Source organism: Brassica napus, chromosome C6 (assembly GCF_020379485.1).
Source record: "Brassica napus cultivar Da-Ae chromosome C6, Da-Ae, whole genome shotgun sequence".
In the NCBI taxonomy this organism is placed as follows: domain Eukaryota; kingdom Viridiplantae; phylum Streptophyta; class Magnoliopsida; order Brassicales; family Brassicaceae; genus Brassica; species Brassica napus.
Genome location: NC_063449.1, coordinates 7,356,809 through 7,377,370, shown reverse-complemented (window position 1 = coordinate 7,377,370; position 20,562 = coordinate 7,356,809). Strand labels below are relative to the sequence as shown.

The 20,562-nt window shown below is 36.1% G+C and overlaps 2 protein-coding genes across 4 annotated transcripts; one reads left to right on the top strand and one right to left on the bottom strand.

Annotated features, from left to right (window-relative positions):
• The first annotated feature begins 8,615 nt into the window (after positions 1–8,615).
• LOC125588708 lies at positions 8,616–12,139 on the top strand. Of its 3 annotated transcripts, none has more exons than XM_048760410.1 (11): positions 8,616–8,755; positions 8,930–9,088; positions 9,156–9,268; positions 9,350–9,416; positions 9,521–9,549; positions 9,647–9,740; positions 9,917–10,006; positions 10,114–10,309; positions 10,558–10,746; positions 11,065–11,253; positions 11,442–12,139. In XM_048760410.1, the coding sequence occupies exons 2-11, from the start codon at positions 8,939–8,941 to the stop codon at positions 11,792–11,794; spliced, it is 1,470 nt and encodes a 489-aa protein (XP_048616367.1). In that variant the 5' UTR covers positions 8,616–8,755; positions 8,930–8,938; the 3' UTR covers positions 11,795–12,139. The 3 variants fall into 3 exon arrangements, with proteins under 3 accessions (XP_048616367.1, XP_048616368.1, XP_048616369.1); XM_048760411.1 differs by having other exon boundaries at positions 8,621–8,755; positions 11,068–11,253; XM_048760412.1 differs by having other exon boundaries at positions 8,622–8,755; positions 9,917–10,066; positions 10,210–10,309.
• Positions 11,509–12,642, bottom strand: LOC125588709 (protein LHCP TRANSLOCATION DEFECT-like). Its single transcript, XM_048760413.1, has 2 exons — positions 12,184–12,642; positions 11,509–12,083 (listed from the first exon to the last, which is right to left on the bottom strand). Exons 1-2 carry the CDS (start codon positions 12,457–12,459, stop codon positions 11,826–11,828), a joined length of 534 nt encoding a protein of 177 aa, XP_048616370.1. The 5' UTR covers positions 12,460–12,642; the 3' UTR covers positions 11,509–11,825.
• Positions 12,643–20,562: the final 7,920 nt, after the last annotated feature.

Below are 20,562 nucleotides of genomic sequence, written 5' to 3'. Positions count from 1 at the left end.
TCCGAGTACACTTAACTCTAGAATTCTAAATGGATGAGTGACCGAAAAGATAAGTGCACTTTGGTGATATATGTAGCTAAATTAATTTTTTAATCTTTTCCATATACCACAAGCCGGAATGTTACAGCTTGGTTCAAATAGGTTGTTCTCGAAGGTTATATTCATAACTATTGGACTATGAAATTAATCATTTCTTACTCTTGTTTCACCAACAAACTCTTTAAAGTTAAAGGATATGTCTTCCTACTCATCAAGGTAAAGCTGGAAAGCAGAAACTCTGCAAAGTTTTGATTTGATAATTGAACACCCTTTGACAGTTTAGCAACTTTTCTTAACATCTAAATTACATGGTTTGGTATATACCCCCTAAAAGCATTAATGTCTTCTTTGACTAGGAATGGGTCCAACGAATTCTTTCTGCAAGGACAAAGCAATGACTTTAATTGTATACTTTTTCTTACTACAATCAGTCTGACTCAAAATTAAACTACTATGATTGAAAAGTTGTAGGAAAGACCTATTTGACTTACCACAAAGGTTGCATGGGGAAATAGATGATATGCACTAGGCTACTGTAATTTGGTCAAGCTATAGCATCCCTCGCCATAAATTTCCTTGCTTGGCTGGTGATTAAGAAATGATGTCCAATTAGGAATATGTTACTTAGTTAGGGACTGTAAGTTTCACCGCTCTACCTCCTATGAAACTTTTTACCGAAAATGCGTAATCATCTCTACTATGAATGCTTCTTCAGCTATGATTTATGATCTCTGATTGCAAGAAAATGCGGACTTACCCCCTACCGTGATTGGGATAGAACAATGGATCAGATGATTAGTCTTCCTTCCAGTAAAGGACATCGACCAATCACACTGCTGACTCAGCTTGATTGGAAATCAATCATCTACTAGATATGGTGAGAGGAATGCATGACTACACTCAAAACACTTTTTTTTTTGTGGATGCCCTTTACTCCATCTTCGATCGACAACTCATAAACCGAATTCAGAGCTTCAGAGATAAAAACGTTAATCATTCCTTGTTGAAAGTAAACTTGATGATAACTTAGAGTCCTACTTGAGTTGATTTTAGCAAAAAAAAAAGGAAATATGTTTTGTTAAGTAGGATTAGGATTTATTAGGTTCTATATAAAGAAGATATCAACTAGTGATATCCATCGTGTGTGTTTTGATAATAGAACTTTGTGAGAGCTAAAGACTTAGTTTTCTTTAAGCTAATAATAAGACTTGAGTTATTCTTATTTGAGATCTTTGAGTTATACATAAATTGAGGTTGAAACTACAATTGGTATCAGAGCCAAACAATGGGAGATATCACAATTGCGAGTGATAATTCGAAGTTGAAAGATGGTGGCAGATCTTCTATAAACTGTCCAATGCTTACATCAACAAACTATACTGTGTGGGCCATCCGAATGAAGCTTCTTCTTAAAGTGAACAAGGCGTGGGAGGCAATAAAAACATAATCAACGGTAGCAGAAAAGAATGACATCGCCACAGCATTGATCTTTCAGTCCATACCGGAAGCACTTGTCCTTCAAATTGGAGACCTAGATAATGCAAAGAAAGTATGGGAAGCTATCAAATCGCGACATATGAGAGCAGAAAGAGTAAAAGAAGCAAGCACTACAAGAAAAATGAGTTTTAATAGCAGACCGGAATAGCGTTTTTTACGATTGTGCTATAGTTGACATACCCGTTAGTTTTAGATAGCGTTTGTATATTTGGAAATGCTATGATAGAGTGGTATATTTGGAAACGCTATGATAACATATGGTTTTATATGTATCACTTGGGTTTTGATAGCAAAACATGATTAAAAACGCTATGTTTGGTTTTTAAATCTTTAAACCCTAAAACAAGTTTTTAAACCCTAAACTCTAAATACAAATTTTAAACTCTATTTTAACATCAAATCTTAAATTTAACTTCAAATGTTAGATATAAACTCAAAAATTAATCATTTCCAAAAATTTATCTCAAATCTTAAAATCAATATCCCAAACCTTTAACTTTTAAACCATATACTCATATATTTATTCTAAACTCAAAATTTTAAATATAAAGTAATTAAAATAAATATCAACACTAAATAAAAATTCAAAAATTATTTCTTTTTCAAAAATTAATATTAAATCAATACTCTAAACCTTTAATCCTCAAACCCTATACTCAAACCTTTATTCCAAACTCAAACTTTAAATCTAAAATCTAAAGACAAACTTTTCAAACCCTATACTCAAACATTTAAACCTTTAAACTAATTTCATTTACTTTTACTCTTTTACTTTAAACCTTTTACTTTAAACCTTTAAACTAATTTCATATTACAGTTTAAAAATTTTGGACTTGGACTAATGGTTATATACGAACCACACGATCTTCTTTTGGATCTAAAGTTAGGGATCCACTAACCGTTTTCTGATTGGTCAGTGTGGGGTGACAAAGATCGCTACTTTCAGCCTTTGATAAATGTTGATCCAACGGCCACAGTTAATTAATCAATTTTTCTAATTTATTTCTGCCTCAGATTTTTTTTCTTTTCTTTCTATTTTGTTCTTCTTCCCTACGCCATCAACATATCTCTTCTTCTTTTCTGTATCTCTGCACATATTTCTTTCTTATTCTCTAAACCACCACCACCACCGTGTCTTCTTATTCCTCTTGTTCGAATGGCGGTGGACTCCGAAGAAGGAAGGATGAGAAGACAACATGGTCGAGATCTGGAAATCCAAGTGTAGGAGAGCTTGCTCAAGAAGTGTCGCGAAGGTCTTCAATCCACACAGAAATCCATTGCTTCTGCTTCATCGATCCAGAAATAGGTAGAAATCAATATAGATCTGAAATCGATTTCTAGGGTTTAGAACTGATTAAATCGTTTTATTTTTTCTTTATTAGTTGGAGAGCTTGCTGTCTATAGTTGGTGGAGTATGGTCAGTGAATAGAAAATCTTGAAGCTTGAGACAAAGGTGCGCGGAGAGGATAGATAAGCCGGAGACGAACTTGACGGTGGTGTATGGGATGAGCTTGGCAGTGGTGAGCCGAAGACGAGCTCGACGACAGTGAGTGGGAAGGGCCATGGTGATTCCGTCGTCATCTCCAACGTCGAAGGAAAGAAGAGAGAGACGCGAGGGCTTGGTTGTCACAGCAAATGGTGGTTGACGGCGGCGGAGCTAAGAAGCTTGAAAGCGGCGTGGTTTTGTTATAAGGTTTAGTTAGCAAATATGTTTAGGTCTAAGCTTGGTTTAGTTTTGGTTTATTTTTTTATATGTAAACCGTTTTTAGTTTATGAATAATTCAATTTAAAATATTTAAAATATTTTTTTCTATTTTTTTTTTAATTTTTCAATAATGTAATAATAACAATAAAAACACGCTATTAAAGAATATTTAATTGCATACAAAAAAGCGCTATCGTATCGGAAGAAAAGATAGTAGAGTATAAAACCGCTATGTAATGTCTTTTACCTATTATGACGGGCGATGATACAACACTTCAAAAACCGCTATAGTATCGTTATATAGCGTTATTCGTCCGCTATTAAAACTCATTTTTCTTGTAGTGAAGGCTACAAACTCTTATGTCAGAGTTTGAGAAACTCAAGATGAAGGATAATGATACAATAGATAGCTTTGTTGGCAAGTAATCCGAACTTTCATCAAAATCTGCAGCGTTAGGTCAAATAATTAAGGAGCCAAAACTTGTCAAGAAGATTTTGAATTGTCTCCCTCGAAAGAAGTACATACATATGGTGGCGTCATTAGAACAGATCTTGGACCTTAAGACCACAAGCTTTGAAGACATCGTCGGACGTCTCAAAGCCTTTGAAGAAAGAGTGGCTGATGAAGAAGAAGATACACAAGATGACCAAAGCAAACTGATGTATGCTAACACGGAGCCACCACAGAATTATCAACGCGACTTCAACGGGAACTATCGAGGAAGAGGTCGTGGAGGGAGAGCTTACGGTAGAGGAGGACGAGGACGAGGAAGATCGTATCGAGACTTTGATATGTCAAGGATAACATGCTTTCGATGTGATAAGAATGGACACTTTGCTGCTGAGTGTCCCGATAGATTGCTCAAGCTTCAAGAGACTTATGAGAACAAGGTAGACGAGACACATGAAGCGGATAAGCTGTTGATGCATGAGGTTGTGTATTTAAACGAGAAGAACATAAGGCCTAAGGAATTCGAGACTAACATTGATGGAGATAGGTTATGGTATCTAGACAATGGGGCTAGTAACCATATGACAGGGAATATGAAGTACTTTAAAAACATAGACGAGACCATTACGGGAAAAGTGAGGTTCAGAGATGATTCAAGTATCGACATCAAAGGTAAAGGGTCCATCTTGTTTGTGAGCTAAGACGGGGATAAGAAGATACTGGCAGATATTTACTTCATATCAGAGTTAAAGAGCAACATTATAAGCCTTAGTCAAGCAATTGAATCAGGGTGTGAAGTACTGATGAAAGATGATGTTCTAACCTTACGTGATAAAGACGACAATCTGATTACAAGCGCGAAGAGATCACCAAACTGTCTTTATAAAGTGCTTATGAAGATGGTAGAAGTGAAGTGCATGCACTCGAAGGTCCAAGATGATGGATCACGTTGGCATGCTCGGTTAGGACATATCGGAATGGACTCACTACAGTTAATGGTTAAGAAAGAGTTGGTACGGGGAATTCCTAAGATCGATATCAGAAAGGAGCCTTGCGAAGCGTGTATGCTTGGGAAACAAGCCAGACAAGCTTTTCCACAGGAAACCACATTTAGAGCAACTGAGAGATTAGAGCTCATACGTGGGGATCTCTGTGGTCCAATTACACCAACAACTACGGCAAAGAACATGTATATCTTTGTTCTTGTAGACGATCATTCTCGTTACATGTGGACAATACTATTGAAAGAGAAAGGAGAAACCTTTAAGAAGTTTAAATCTTTCAAAAGTATTGTCGAACATGAAACAAGATTGTCTATAAAGACGCTTAGAACAGACAGAGGAGGAGAATTCACGTCAATAGAGTTCAATAGGTTATGTGAAAAATATGGAATCCAAAGGCACCTAACTGCCCCCTATACTCCACAACAAAACGGAGTAGTGGAAAAGCGAAATAGGACCTTAATGGAGATGACTCAGAGCATCTTAAAACACATGAGCCTACCTAACTACTTATGGGGAGAAGCCGTGAGACATGCATGTTATATCATCAACAAAGTCGCAACAAGGTCGTTGAGTTCTCAGACTCCATATGAAGTCTTTAAGGGGAGAAAGCCAAGTGTTGAGCATCTTAAAGTCTTCGGGTGCATTGGATATGTGAAAGTCGATAAGCACCACCTGAGAAAGCTGGACGATAGGTCAAGGAGTTTGGTGCATCTTGGAACAGAACCGGGCTCTAAGGCTTATAGAATGTTTGATCCAACGAATCAGAGAATCGTTGTGAGCAGAGATGTTACCTTTGATGAAAGCAAAGGTTGGAGGTGGAGCAACAAGACGGAGGGTATAGCAGAAGAGCCGGGATAGTTCCAACTTCTCTTTGATACGTTTGGGAATCAAGGGATAGGAACAGAGGAAAGTAGTGTTGATATCACAGAAGAGCAAGGCAACGATGGCCATGAGGACAGTAGCGAGGTTGTTGAAGAACCAATCCTTAGGAGATCAACAAGGGAGAGCAAGAAACCGGCTTATTTAGATGATTATGTGCTTCTTGCTGACGACGAAGCAGAACACCTATTTCTACTTTTGAATGAAGAACCGTGGAGCTACGAAGAAGCTGTAGAAGAAAAAGTATGGAGAGATGCATGTCAAGATGAGATGGAATCTATCATAAAGAACAACACATGGGATCTTGTAGACTTGCCTAAAGGAGCTAAAGCAATAGGTCTCAAGTGGATATTCAAGATAAAGAGAAACGCAGATGGAAGTATAAGCAAATACAAATCAAGGTTGGTAGCTAAGGGGTATATACAACGACATGGTGTCGACTTTGAAGAGGTTTTTGCTCCTGTGGTTCGGATAGAAACCGTTCGTTTCATTATTGTATTAGCTGCATCAAGAGGATGAGAGATTCACCACCTAGACGTAAAGACCGCATTTCTCCATGGAGACTTGAAAGAAGATGTTTATGTTCAGCAGCCGGAAGGTTTCAGAGTGAAAGGCAAAGAGGAAAAGGCATATAAACTGAAGAAAGCGTTGTACGGTCTGAGACAAGCGCCTCGAGCCTGGAATGAAAAACTAAACAACGTACTAGAAGTCTTAAAGTTCGTCAAGTGCTCTAAGGAACCTTCCTTGTACCGCAAGGCGACGAGCAGCCAGTTCCTATTGGTCGCCGTGTACGTCGATGACCTCCTTGTTGCAGGGTCGTGTACTAAGATGATCAAGGAGTTCAGGCAAGAGATGTCTGACGTTTTTGATATGAGTGACCTTGAGCTGTTAACATATTACTTGGGGATCGAAGTAGATCAACAGAAGGATGGAATTACATTAAGGCAAGAAAGATATGCCAACAAGATTTTCAGTGAAACCGGCATGGAGGGATGCAACGCAACGCTTACTCCTATGGAGTTTGGTCTAAAGATGTCAACGGCTCAAGAGGAACAGAGCATCGATGAAGGGGAGTACAGACGCAACATAGGGTGCCTCAGGTACCTGTTGCATATACGACCAAATCTCTCTTTCAGCGTGGGGCAACTCAGCAGATACATGCATCAGCCTAAGCGGTCACACGCAGCAGCATTGAAGCAAGTATTGCGATATCTCAAGGGTACAACAACACTTGGTCTCAGATACGCTCGAGCAAAGGATGTGGAACTGGTCGGATATAGTGACTCAAGTCACAATATTGATGAAGACGATGGACGCAGCACTACTGGTCACGTTTTCTATTTAAATGAGTGTCCTCTCTCTTGGTGCTCGACAAAGAAGGAGACTGTGGCACTATCATCATGTGAAGCCGAGTTTATGGCCGCTACGGAAGCCTCCAAACAAGCTATCTGGGTACAGGAACTACTTGAGGAAGTAACCGAGTAAGAGTATCAGAAGATTGTGATCCATATAGACAATAGGTCTGCAATAGCTCTTACCAAGAATCATGTGTTCCATGGGCGAATTAAGCATATACACAAGCGCTATCACTTTATACGAGAATGCGTCGAGAACGGGCAAGTGGATGTTCAGCACATTCCAGGAAACGAGCAACGAGCTGACATCCTGACTAAAGCACTTGGGAGAATAAAGTTCAAAGAGATGAGAGAGCTTATTGGAGTTCATGATATAAGTGAAGTTAACATCAAGTTTAAGGGGGAAAATGTTGAAAGTAAACTTGATGATAACTTAGAGATTAAGAAAGAGTAATCCTACTTGAGTTGAGTTTAGGAAAAAAAAAGGAAATATGTTTTGTTAAGTAGGATTAGGATTTATTAGGTTCTATATAAAGAAGATATCAACTAGTGATATCCATCGTGTGTGTTTTGATAATAGATCTTTGTGAGAGCTAAAGACTTGAGAGTTTTCTTTAAGCTAATAATAAGAATTGAGTTATTCTTATTTGAGATCTTTGAGTTATACATTGAGGTTTGAGTTTCATACATTGAGGTTGAAACTACATTCCTCATATGTGATGCAGTGATGGTTCCGGTGGGGGATATACTTTAATCCCTCTATTTTCATCTGCATGTCTTTCTCTTTTTCTCATTCCAAGATTATCGGTCACAACTTTTTTTTTGTTTCTATCAAACAGTTAAAGTGCTTTAGATTTTCAGACGGATGTTTTATCACGGGAAAACAGTCATGTCATATCCAACATATCGCGATATGTTCAATTTATACCTGCTTATATGACCGTGTAAAACAGACACATATTTTTAAATAAATCAAATAACATACATTTTGTTTACTTTTTGACGAAATCATACACCAGTTGCCACACTAGCTACCACTTAATCTGTTTTTACTTATATGAATGCTACATTAGCTAATTTTGCTGACCAGGATGCCACAAGTATAATAATTATTTAAAATATAAAATCAGTTTTATAAAATATTTTTTTAGAAAATGTAAAAGTATATAAATTTTATTATTTAGTAAATTAACAAAAATTAATTAAATAATAAAATTTGACACGTCATCAAAAACGTAATTGCCTAATAGCCATGTTCGTTTCATAGACGCCACATCCGGCGGCTGCGTCAACAAAATGCTCCATGACGTGACGGAGACAAAAATAAAAAAGCTGGAGACGCAGAAAACCCAAAGTAGTGGCTAATACATTGCTGCTTTATTTCGCGTGCGTTATATTGGCTAGTAGCTGCAGCAGTGACTGGAAATCAGTGAATCGTGCTTCACAGGTACTGTGTGTTTCTGTCATTAAAGACTTAATTTTTTGACGCAGTCGCCGGATTCAGCGTGGAAGAAACGAACAGGGCTAATGTGTTTTCTTTTCCGGAGTCATCTTTGTTTTTACACCTGAACCGAACCATACTTGCCGGAGGTGAGGCAAACCGATTTGGAGAAAAGAACCGACTGGCAATTCACTATTTAATCTCGGTCACCGGTTTGGTTCGGTAGTGCTGAACATATCGGTTTGAATTAAACAATTAAACCCTAGTTTAAGATTCTGAAAAAAGGTTCTGAAACTTCCCGGCAGCGACTCAACTTTGGTTTCTTGTCAACCACCGCTCACGACGGCGACCATCGATTCATCTCAATAACCATAGAGTCCAGAGGTTAGTCCTTCTCGATTTTCATCCTGATGTGAGTAGTAGAACGAGTCACACTCGATGTTGCCTTGGTTTGTTGTTGCTTTTTAATGGTTTAAAGTTTTGTATGTCTGAATTAGTGAGTTTCTACTTTGTCTCTAGTTCGAATATGTATGAATCTGATTGTAAGTTTCCTTACAGAGCTGTACCATGGAGGATGATGTACAAGCCAAAGCTCTAGAGGAGAAGCTGAAGAGTCAGCTTCGTCTTCTCGAGCTTGAGCACGCAGTCTTCGAGAGAATGGTTTACAAGAACAAGAACCAGCATCGTAGATGCTCCTACTTTCAGTACCTTCTCAAGGTACCTATCTACATGAGATGAATTTGTTTCTTGATTTCAAATCTATAATCGATTTTTTGTTGGTTAGGTGAGAAGGGATCTGAGGCTTTTGAGAACAGCAAACATGGAGGAGATTCTTAGACCTTGCTTTCATGTTATGTCTGGGACAGGAACTAAACAGAAACTCCATGTTTTGGAGAGGTATGGCTTATCTTTCTTACTGATATATATATGAGAATGGCATTGGAGCTTAGCTCTGATATATTTGGGGGTTTTATGCAGCTTGAAGTTGAAGAAATCTCCAAGTATCTTGGATCGACTTCGTGGAGCTCTTCATCTACTCTCACAGGTATTCTCTAATCTCTATATATTATAGAGGTTTCGTAGAGATTAGCTGCATGAACATACGTATGAACAAGATCTGAGTTTTCTGACTGGTGTGTGTTGGTGCAGATGACTGAACCCATCTTGAAGGCAGCTAGGTACTGATTAGTTTATAAATTAAACTGTTTTGTGTAATTTCTCATTGATAATCGCATTCAAGTAATAATTGTTTTTTCGTTAAAATTTGTGCTACAGTGGCATATCCGTTTTGCTAGCTTGTTCATTTTTCATAGGGTCTTCCATGACATTTTTGGCGCTGCTTGCACGTCTCCGAGTGTTGATTCAACAAGTAAGTTGACTCCTTTTGATTTTGTTCTGTCTATTCCTAAGAAGAAGAAAAACATTTTAGTTAGTTTCTGTAATCCATGATCTTCATTAAATACGTAATATGATAGATCTTATTGTTATTGTAGTGTTCATAATTGAATTCACACTTTAATTTGTTCATGGTTTTGGTTCTTGCAGATATTGCTTGATGCAGTTTCAGTTTTCAACTCGGTAACCTCTACATCTTTGAAGAAACAGTCTGTAAAGATAGCTCAGGAAGGGGTTGAGGTCGGTCTAAGCTTCTTTGTTGGACCATTTGGTTGTTTTCTCAAACTGTTCAATAATCATGTCAGTAAACTCTTTTTTTTTTTTTTTTTCTATTTGGAAAAATATAGGTGTTCCGTGAGTTTTATCCAAAGGATGAAGAGTGCTTCACCTTGTTGGATTGTGTATGGAAGACTGATAAATACGTCCTAATTGAGACATTGCAGAACTGTGAGAGTAGTAAACCTTTAGAGGAGAATGTTTCAGAAGATGTTACTACTAAGGATTCGTTGGTACAGTATCGAACATCTGTTTCTTCTCTCGGGGGTAAGAACCTTCACATAACTACTAGTTTGGTTGTTATTTTTAGTTATCTCCGTAGTACCTACTACCTAGATGTAGAGGGAACCACTTCTGTAGCTCATACTTGTCTGCAGTACAGTCTTTAGAGTTTAAACGGCTCCATGGTTGTAGAGTTTAGGTTTTAGGTCGGTATTGGTTAAAGCGTAGCAAGATCAAAAGTTCTACTTAAACTGAAATACTTTTGCTTTTTGATTGAATTGTCCTACTTGCAGAAGATCTCTCTCAATTGCCTGAAGCTGATAACGGTGGAGTTACTGTGACAAAAAGTTCGATTGCCATCGCCGAAACAGCTTCTTCCAAGACTAACAATGTGTTGCTACCAGAAGTTTCAGAAAACCCAGGAGATGCTACCACTAGGGATTGTTCAATTCAGTATCAAACATCTGTTTGTCCTCTCGGAGGTAAGAATTTCCACAGAGTTACTTTTTGGTCCTTTAGGGAGGATGCTGGTTATGTCCTTAGCACCTATCCAATAAGTAGGCTTATTTACACTTGTTTTATTTACACTTGTTTAGACCTTTATAGTTTTAGTACTTAACTGAAACATTTGTCTGGAATCCTGCATTTAGACTTTAGAGTTTAAAGGAATCAAAGGTTGTAGAATTTGGGTTTTAGATGGGTTTTAGATGGGTTTATTGGTTAAAGCGTATTAGCATAGCAAGATCCAAATTTGTTTTTTTTTTTTTTTAAATACTCCACTGAAAGATTTGTCCTTGCAGAAGAGATCTCTCCTTTGCCTGAAGCTGACAGCGGAGGTGTTACTGTGACAGAAAGTTCGACTCCCACTGCTGAAACAGCTTCTTCCAAGACTAACAATGCGTTGCAACCAGAAGTTTCAGATAAGCCAGAGGATGCTACAACTAGAGATTGTTCAGTTCAGTATGAAACATTTGTTTCTCCTTTTGGCGGTAAGAATCTCCACGGAATTACTGTATAGTTGTTTATTTTCGGTACCTGGTTATGTACTTAGAATCGATTTACTAAGTAGGCTTATACTTGTTTAAATCTTCACAGCTTTACGGTTGCAAATACAGTCAGTCTCTGCCTTGTAATTCACTGAAAATTTTGTGCTATTGATTGAATTGTCCAATTGCAGAAGATATGTCTCTTTCTCTGCCCGAAGCAGACAAAGACGTTGGTGGTACTGTTACAGAGAGTTCAAATCTCATTGCCAAGGCAGAACCAGAAGATTTAGAAAAACCAGATGATGAATCTACAAAGCCTGTTACTCCGGCAAAAATCAACGCAGACACAATCAAACCGAGTTGCAGAGCAACCAAGGTGGCTTTCCTACGTGTGAAAAGACCTTTCGCCGAAATAACACCAAACCCCACAGAAGAACCTCCAAGGAAGAAACAAAAAACAGGCGAGAAAGACAAAAAGGAAGCAAAAGAAGATGGATTTTATAACCTACTCATCCGGGGAACTCATAAAGACAGTTTGTTCTAGCACAACATTTCTTTAAAAAACTCAGGAACATTCAAGCCTTCTGAGTGGAGTAGCCAAGGATCAAGTCACGAATCTCTTCACTATTAGCTCTGTCTATAGCGGTTCTTCCATCAGCATCCTTGACCGAGTAGCTAGCACCAGCTCTAAGCAGCTCCTCGATCTTAGGTTTGTCACCTTCCGTGGCTGCCAACATCAATAGGATATCGACTGGATGAATGTTTAGGTTAAGAAGAGCTTCCATCTTTGAATATGTACCTTCTACCGCAAGCATCCCCATGTAATTGAAGTACTGCCATAAACATCAAGAACTCATATACATTATTTTATTTATACATATTATTTATATCCAAGAACTATAGACGATGAGTTAAGTAGAGAAGAAGACAAACCTGTTCAACGTCGTCTTTGTCGAAGTCATCGCGTGTTTGACTACCATAGATTCCGGCACTTTCAGCATCGACGCCGTTCTTGCCGAACTTGAACCAGCAGGTGGTTCTTGAACCGTTGGAGGGTCCGAGTCTGTTGGGTCGGATTCGAATCTTTAAGTTTCGGGTTCCTAGGAATCGAGAGGAGAGCTGCTTTGGGAAAGAAGAAGAAGAGGTGATGGGTTTGATGGAGAAGAGTGAAGGTGCGCATGAGAAGGAGATGGAAGAAGAAGAAGCCATTTCTGTTCTGTCTCTTGATGCTTCAACTCAAGCAAACAGATTCAGTTGTTTTGTTATCCACTCATTTTTCTCCCTTTCTATCTAAACGGAAAAAAAAAATCATAATCATTTACATAGATTAGTTTCCCACCGTTAGATTTCATACAGTTTTTGTTGGCACACAAAAAAAACAACAGTTCGAAATCCATAATGTTGTTTTAAACCATCTACGAATCATTATGTAGCAGATTTCCGCTGGTGAGTGGTGACCACCAGCAAAAGGAATAACACAATGAATATAAGATAATTAAGAAAATTAACTAAAAAAGTTTTGAGAAATAAAAATATAATTATTTTATAAATAGTTTTTAAATGACTGCTAATAATATAGTAAATCGAGCAACCCGTAAGTTTCTACCTCTCAATTTAACAATTAATAAAAGAAATATAAATGATTTTAAACTATTTATAAAGTGATCAATACTTTTTAATAATTTCTCATTTTTGATCTTTTTTGTTAATTTTCTTTAATTTTATGAAAATAAATAATTTGAATTATAATTTTTATAGAGAAATAAAAAATATGAGAATGTTCAATTAATTTCTTTTAAATGATATAAATTTTTAGGAACATAATTTTTGTTATTCATTTTATATAAACACATTACATAATTGTAAGAAAAAACTATATAAATATTCTCAAGTAGCACAATATAAAATAACTAATTTTTAAAAAATACATCAAATGATAAATTATATAATAATATATTTTATATTTCGATTTCGATTTTATGGTTAGCGTTTATGGTGTAGTATTTAGAAAAAAATATTCTAAAATAGCATTAAATTTTTTTTTTGACCAAACATATTTTATTCTAAAAGTAGCCCATACGATAATTATTTTTCAAAATAGCATAAGTTAACAAAAACTAAAATTATATTTTATTTGGGTTTGAATTTAATAATTAAGATTTAAGGTATATTATTTAAGGGGTGAGATTAAGATTTGATGGTTTGGCGTTAAAAGTAAATTAATCATTTTATCTTTTTATTAATGCTAATTTGGAGATTTGTTTTCGTCATGTGCTACTTTCTTCATAATTTTTGTGATATCTAAAATATTTATTATATTATTTTAGGCTTGTTTAGTATTATCCTTGTAAATGAATGGTATTTTGAAATTTTTCCTTTGTGTGCTATTTGCGTAATAAACTAATTTTGTTAATCTATTCTAAAATAGAGTCCTATATTTTATCTATCATACAAAATTCATAGTTGGACTACTTTTAAACAATTATATTTAAGCATATGAACCAATTTAATTTATCATCTAATGTTTGTACCGAAATCGGTGCTATGCGAGGGGTAGACAGATTTCTACTATGGGGTTTGGAGAAGTCTTCTTGTTAGATTAGAACTAGCTGGAACCGACTTAAAGAGAGTAAAAAGGGGTTTAATGATTATGGCTGGACCCGGTGAAGGAATGCCTACGTACCCCAAATGGGGATCAAGCCAATCGTAGTTCTACAACGATGGGATCACAAGTGCCTAGATGAAAGCATGTAGAGAGGTGTTTCTCTCTCTAGAAATAGAGAAAGGGTGGAAAAGTGGCTAAAAGGATCCCCTTAAAGGAGGGGTAGTTCCTTATTTATAGAATGAAGAGGTCTAGGGTTTCCTAGTTACCTCCTTTTAAATGGGCTGAGCCCATTATCTTATAAGCCTTGTTGGGAGCAAAGCCCATGTCCAACAGTAAGCCCCCCAGTTCGTTGAGAGAGATGAAGTTGATCTCTATGAATTTGACGAAGAGGGTTCATAAGATAATGGCCTCAGTGCTTTTACATTTGACAACCCAGGCGAGTAGTACATTTACTAGGCGAGTTGACTGGTGAACTTGTGCCTAGGACGCGAGTTGTACTCTTGCTAGGAGAGTTTACTATGAAATCGTCCCTAGAAGTAGTGACTCGGCCAGTAACTCGTGTCTGAGCGAGGGAGAGTAGATGTACTATTGTTAGGCGAGTTGAGTGTAAACTTGTGCCCGGAGAAAGGCAAGCTTACTAAACTCGTGCCTAGACAGAGGCGAGTAGTACTTTGACTAGGCGAGTTGGCTAGTGAACTCATGCCTAGGACGCGAGTTGTACTCTTGCTAGGAGAGTTTACTATGAAATCGTCCCTAGAAGTAGTGACTCGGCCAGTAACTCGTGTCTGAGCAAGGGAGAGTAGATGTACTCTTGTTAGGCGAGTTGAGTGTAAACTTGTGCCCGGAGAAAGGCACGCTTACTAAACTCGTGCCTAGACAGAGGCGAGTAGTACTTTGACTAGGCGAGTTGGCTAGTGAACTCATGCCTAGGACGCGATTTGTACTCTTGCTAAGAGAGTTTACTATGAAATCGTCCCTAGAAGTAGTGACTCGGCCAGTAACTCGTGCCTGAGCGAGGGAGAGTAGATGTACTCTTGTTAGGCGAGTTGAGTGTAAACTTGTGCCTGGAGAAAGGCAAACTTACTAAACTCGTGCCTAGACAGAGGCGAGTAGTACTTTGACTAGGCGAGTTGGCTAGTGAACTCATGCCTAGGACGTGAGTTGTCCTCTTGCTAGGAGAGTTTACTATGAACTCATCCCTAGAAACAGTAACTCGGCCAGTAACTCATGCCTGTAAAGAGAGTTTACCTAACTATTGCCTAGGAACCGTAGCTCGGCGAGTAACCCATGCCTAGCGAAAGAAGGGTTCACCAAACTCGTGCTTGATAAAGGGCAAGTTGACGGTAACTCGTGTCTAGAAAAAGACGTCGTGTCTAGAAAAAGGCGATTTTTCTCAACTTATGTCTAGTAAAAGATGAGTTTTCTCAACTCATGCCTAGTAAAAGACGAGTTCATGACTAACTCGTGCCTAGTAAAAAGCAAGTTTGTAAACCCATTCTTAAGAAAGGCAAGTTATACTCGTGTCCTAGCGTAAATACGTAGACAAAGTCGAAATGCAATGAAGCCGAAAGACAAAGTCATACCTACTAATAGGTGAGTTATGGAAGATGCGGCTTCGACGAATGACGCCACCGGAATCTCGCCTCTGTTACTCGGCAATGGTGATGAGCCCTAAGCGAGAAACTGCACCAGGAACCGAACAAAAGCCTTTTGCCGAGCAAAAGTGATGGAGTGAAATGGCCGAGCAAAACGCCTTGACCTCCATGTAAAACTAATTATTTGTTCATGGTATTGGGCTCGATGTGGGCCTCTTCTTGTTAAAAGATTGGCCGATCATGGTAGGACCATAGAGATTTCAAGAATCAAAATCCTCGGGATAATGATTTGAACGGCATGGACCGAGTAAAAACATTTTATAAGCCTTGGTTTGCTACCGAGTAAATGAAATATGGTAGGTCCCAGCACACTTTTATTTTTTTTTATTATTTTTTTTGTTTTTTGGCCACAAACGGACAAGCGACGACAGAACGCTCATGCGACGACAAAACGGTCAAAGTGACGACCAAACGGTCCAGTGACAACCAAACGGTCGAGTGACGACCAAACGGACTCCGAGTGCAATCTTTTTCGAAGATACTTCCCCAGGCCCCACGGTGGGCGCCAGTTGTTTGTACCGAAATCGGTGCTATGCGAGGGGTAGACAGATTTCGACTATGGGGTTTGGAGAAGTCTTCTTGTTGGATTAGAACTAGCTGGAACCGACTTAAAGAGAGTAAAAATGGGTTTAATGATTATGGCTGGACCCGGTGAAGGGATTCCTACGTACCCCAAATGGGGATCAAGCCAATCGTAGTTCTACAACGATGGGATCACAAGTGCCTAGACGAAAGCATGTAGAGAGGTGTTTCTCTCTCTAGAAATAGAGAAAGGGTGGAAAAGTGGCTAAAAGGATCCCCTTAAAGGAGGGGTGGTTCCTTATTTATAGAATGAAGAGGTTTAGGATTTCCTAGTTACCTCCTTTTAAATGGGCTGAGCCCATTATCTTATAAGCCTTGTTGGGGGCAAAGCCCATGTCCAATATCTAATCTAATATAAAATAATTCACAAAGATTTTTTGAAGATTTGGGCAAACAAAAATACCATACTTCGTTTCTCTCTGGGTTTTACCTCTGCTTTGATTCCAATAACGATACTCACTCCGATTAACAGCTATTGCATGGATCGTCAATTTTGGTTCTTTCATTTCATCAAAGCATGTTACGAATAGATGAGCGATATTATAATTACTCTGGAATGAATGTTTTGTTTTTTACAACTATTTCTTTCTCTTACATTCGAGAGAATGGACAAAGATGGTTCTTATGAGCACTTTGGTGGGTTAAGAATCAACCCAAAATTGTACAATTGTGGGAAGTGTCAGAGTCTTCTCGGCACTTGGAGTGGTAGCTATAGGGAGAGGTTGATCCCAACATTTCTATAAATTTGCAGGTTCTTACCTCAGTCCAAGGTCTGATATTTAATGAAAAACCTTACTTCAACAAGTTTGGCTGTGAGGGAACATCGGGATCTCCACGCGGTGAGGCCCAATCTACAGCTTTCAGTGAAAACACATTTTTAGTTTCTTTAAAGACGTTTGCAACATGAGGAGACCACCCAAAGTAACAAAAAATAAAACTCATTCATTTACACTGTTATTTTTTACAACACAAGAAAAAATGGCTTAAACATTTTAAAGATAAACTTTAGCTTGATTGGTGGGTTTTGAATTCACAGTATTTTGAAAACTTTCATGTGCGATTTCGTCAGATGTGCTCATGACGTTCTAAAGGTGTGTAATGCTTATAGAAAAGGAGCTCCGGTGGCATCTTTGATGATGCTCTAAGAAGTTTAGGGAAGATGTGTAATGATTACAGTCTATTTAAAGAAGGGGAAGAGAAAAGGCGAGAGATGCCCTGAGAAGTTTAGGGAAGATGTGGGCACGCTTCTGTTGAAGGAGTTCATTCTTCTCGGTGTCCTTGGTCTGGTAACGTTGCAGAGAAACAACAGCAGTAATGATCAAATAGAGTGACTTTCTTCAGTTTGAGAGCTCCATTGCTTCCTTTTTACTTTATTTTATTTTTCTTCTTCTTAATATATCTTAAGAACAAGAATAGAGAACTCAGTTGGTACCTTTTCTTATTATCATTGATCCTTTTTTCTTTTCTTACATTTGTCACGTCTTTATTGAGAAGTCTCTCTCATTAGTAAATACTGAAGCTCAGTTTTCAGTGATAATCTTTCAAAGAAATGTGAGTTTAAAAAGTCTAACAATATAGGTTTCGATTTTAACTTTCAAGCCTCAACTTTGTAATCAAGATGATATGTGGAAACGTGGGGTTTGATAAACTAAATTGACATCTAGAAATATGGAGATACGTAAATGTAAACGTGTCAGTCTATGGCAAGAACTTTCTTGAGCTGCCTCATCAGATCATTCATGTGTACTTTACGAAAACCTTTAAACCCTTCCTTATATGCCAAGAACTTCCTTGAACTGTGCAAGTCTTTGTCGGATTGATATCTCAAAGAAAAAGAATCTGCAACTTCTTAGAACAAACTCCCGAACTAACTCTGGTGATTAAAGTGAAGAATTTCTTTCGATATCAACAAAGCCATGTGGAGGAGAAGCTTACTCAACTTCATCAAGAACATTCGTGTAATGTACACCCAATCTACTCTATTAAAATAGAGTCCTAAATTTATCTACCATTAGAAGTTGTCACTTAATTTTTGGACTCTTTCAACTTTATTACTAAACTACTTAATTTATGGACCATTTTAAGTTTGTAACAATAATATTGTATTAGATTCTACTAAGATTATACAACCGGACAACTAAAACTAAACCAACATTAAATCTATTAAAATTTAACCAATCTCTTAATCTAAAATTAAAATAAAACTAAACCGAGGGTTGTTATATACTATTATATTAACAATACAATAACTCTAACTAGACATCATGCTGGTATATATGATCGTATTTGCTTCTGTTGAGATCATAAACTGCAGCAAAAGAAACATTAGATTAATTAATATTTTTCTCCATCTTTCATTATAATAACATTGAAAGAAGATAGTATACTGTAATTATGGTCAGTTGATAGACTTTTAATGCATTACTGCTTGGTTCTTTCTTACGATGACGCACATTTAGATTGAGATCACTTTTCTCTGTTAAACTTAGAGAATGTCAGCAGATAAGATTCAGTCATATAGAGATTATATCATGTTCATCTTTTATGTTAAATAAATAATATTTTCTTATAATAGCTCTAAATATAATTCATACATGTGTCTTTTATGTTAGATTAGATATTTTGTAATTCAAATAAGATTAATATCTAATAATTTGGTAAATACAATCATTATCTAAAAAAATATTAGAAACATGTTATCAAGAACAGATTTGATCGAAACTTTACTTACGTGTCTTGCAAACAAAATAACCACTAACAACTTAATTTGATTTACTTATTTTGTTATTCTGTTATATTTGATAAGGTAATATAAATTTTCAAGACTTTGTTCCTTATATTCTGAGCTCTCTATTTATTAACCTACAATCTACATTCAAAATATTGTATATCTTAACTTCTTATAACAACTTCTACAAAATATGGGAATCAGATCTATCAATCTTTTCAAATACGTAAATCAGAATATCTTAACGAGACTTATTATCTTAAAAGTAAATCCAAAAATGTTTGTGCCAAATTAATATATTAGATCTTTTTGATAACGAAAATAGTTAGAAAGACGTCATATTAATTTGTTAATATATTTTAATAAAATACTTTAAATAAAATCTAATATTTTATTTTATGGAAAATAAAATCAAATTTACTTTCCCTATCAAACTAATAAATTCCGAATTAAACATCTAATCTATTAATTTAGAGTCCTATTTTTATCTACTATTAACAAGTCATAATAAGATCACCTAAAAAATTATTTAATATGACATATTTGATTATTTAAATTAATAATAAACAACTATAAATTTATTTTTGTTTTTTCTAATTATAACAAAATATGTTGAGAAAGAATCTAACAAAATATTACTTCAAAATTTTAATATTTTATAAAATAGTATTTCAATTAATTTTGTAATTACTAATATAATATTGTTCAAAATCAATGTTAACTAAAATTTTATTATTCTATAATTATATTTGGTATTATATAAAAACAGAAGTGTTATATGAATAAAATATGAAAAAATTATATTAAATAGGTAAATTAAGAAATTTTATTTTTAAAGTTGTTTCATTCAAATAAATTATAACTCATCAGAAAAATGGTTAAAATTCGTAAACTATATAATATTTATACAAAAATAAATTTATTAGAAACTATCAACAATATATTATTTAAAATATTTATATACAAAATATAATAGTATATAATAATAACATTTAGTTCATATACTATTTAAAAAATATATTATTAGAAAACTATGAAAGTTTAGTGATTCATTTAAAATATTAATGACAAATCAAATTTTAATTATAAATATATATTTTATTTTATTTATAACAAATCTGTTGAGAAAAATTTACAAATATTACTAAAAATTCAAATATTTTTTATAAAATAAAGTATTATTGTAGTAACAAAAAATATTCAAAATTCATGTAATCTTCCAAACTCAAATATAATAGTGTAATTTTCAAAGTCTTCTTGATAATATATAAAAAATTTAAAATAATTATTCAAACTCAAAATGATAATATTTCATGAAAAGGAAGGTGGCTCTTTACGAAGCGCTAGCTCTTTTATCCATTTTAATAACATGATTAGGAATACTGGTTTATTAGAGTTTCCGGCTAAGGGAAACAAAATGTCATGGCGAGGGAGAAGGGGAAAAGGAAAAGGGGCAGTGACGATCCGTTGTCGTCTAGATCGTGCTATGCCAAATGAAGATTGGCATACTCTTTTTCCATGTTCTTATACAGAGTATTTAGGGATGGTCGCATCGGATCATCGTCCAGTAGTAGCCTTTTTAGAGGATAAGGTTACTCACAGGAGATGGCATTTTAGATTTGATAAACGTTGGATCGGACAGCATGGCCTTATGGAATCGATAGCTACGGGCTGGCGGGATCACAATGAGGGACAGTCAGAGGATTTGGTTTCAAAAATTAGCAGTTGCCGTCATGAAATTG

Bases quoted from the DNA above. Each gene is read 5' to 3' on its own strand.
- LOC125588709 (XM_048760413.1), bottom strand. From the start codon at position 12,459: ATGGCTTCTTCTTCTTCCATCTCCTTCTCATGCGCACCTTCACTCTTC. The intron at 12,084-12,183 runs GTTTGTCTTCTT...TGTTTATGGCAG, and splicing joins ACAAAGACGACGTTGAACAG to TACTTCAATTACATGGGGAT.
- LOC125588708 (XM_048760410.1), top strand. From the start codon at position 8,939: ATGGAGGATGATGTACAAGCCAAAGCTCTAGAGGAGAAGCTGAAGAGT. The intron at 9,741-9,916 runs GTAAGTTGACTC...TGGTTCTTGCAG, and splicing joins TCCGAGTGTTGATTCAACAA to ATATTGCTTGATGCAGTTTC. The intron at 10,310-10,557 runs GTAAGAACCTTC...TCCTACTTGCAG, and splicing joins ATCTGTTTCTTCTCTCGGGG to AAGATCTCTCTCAATTGCCT.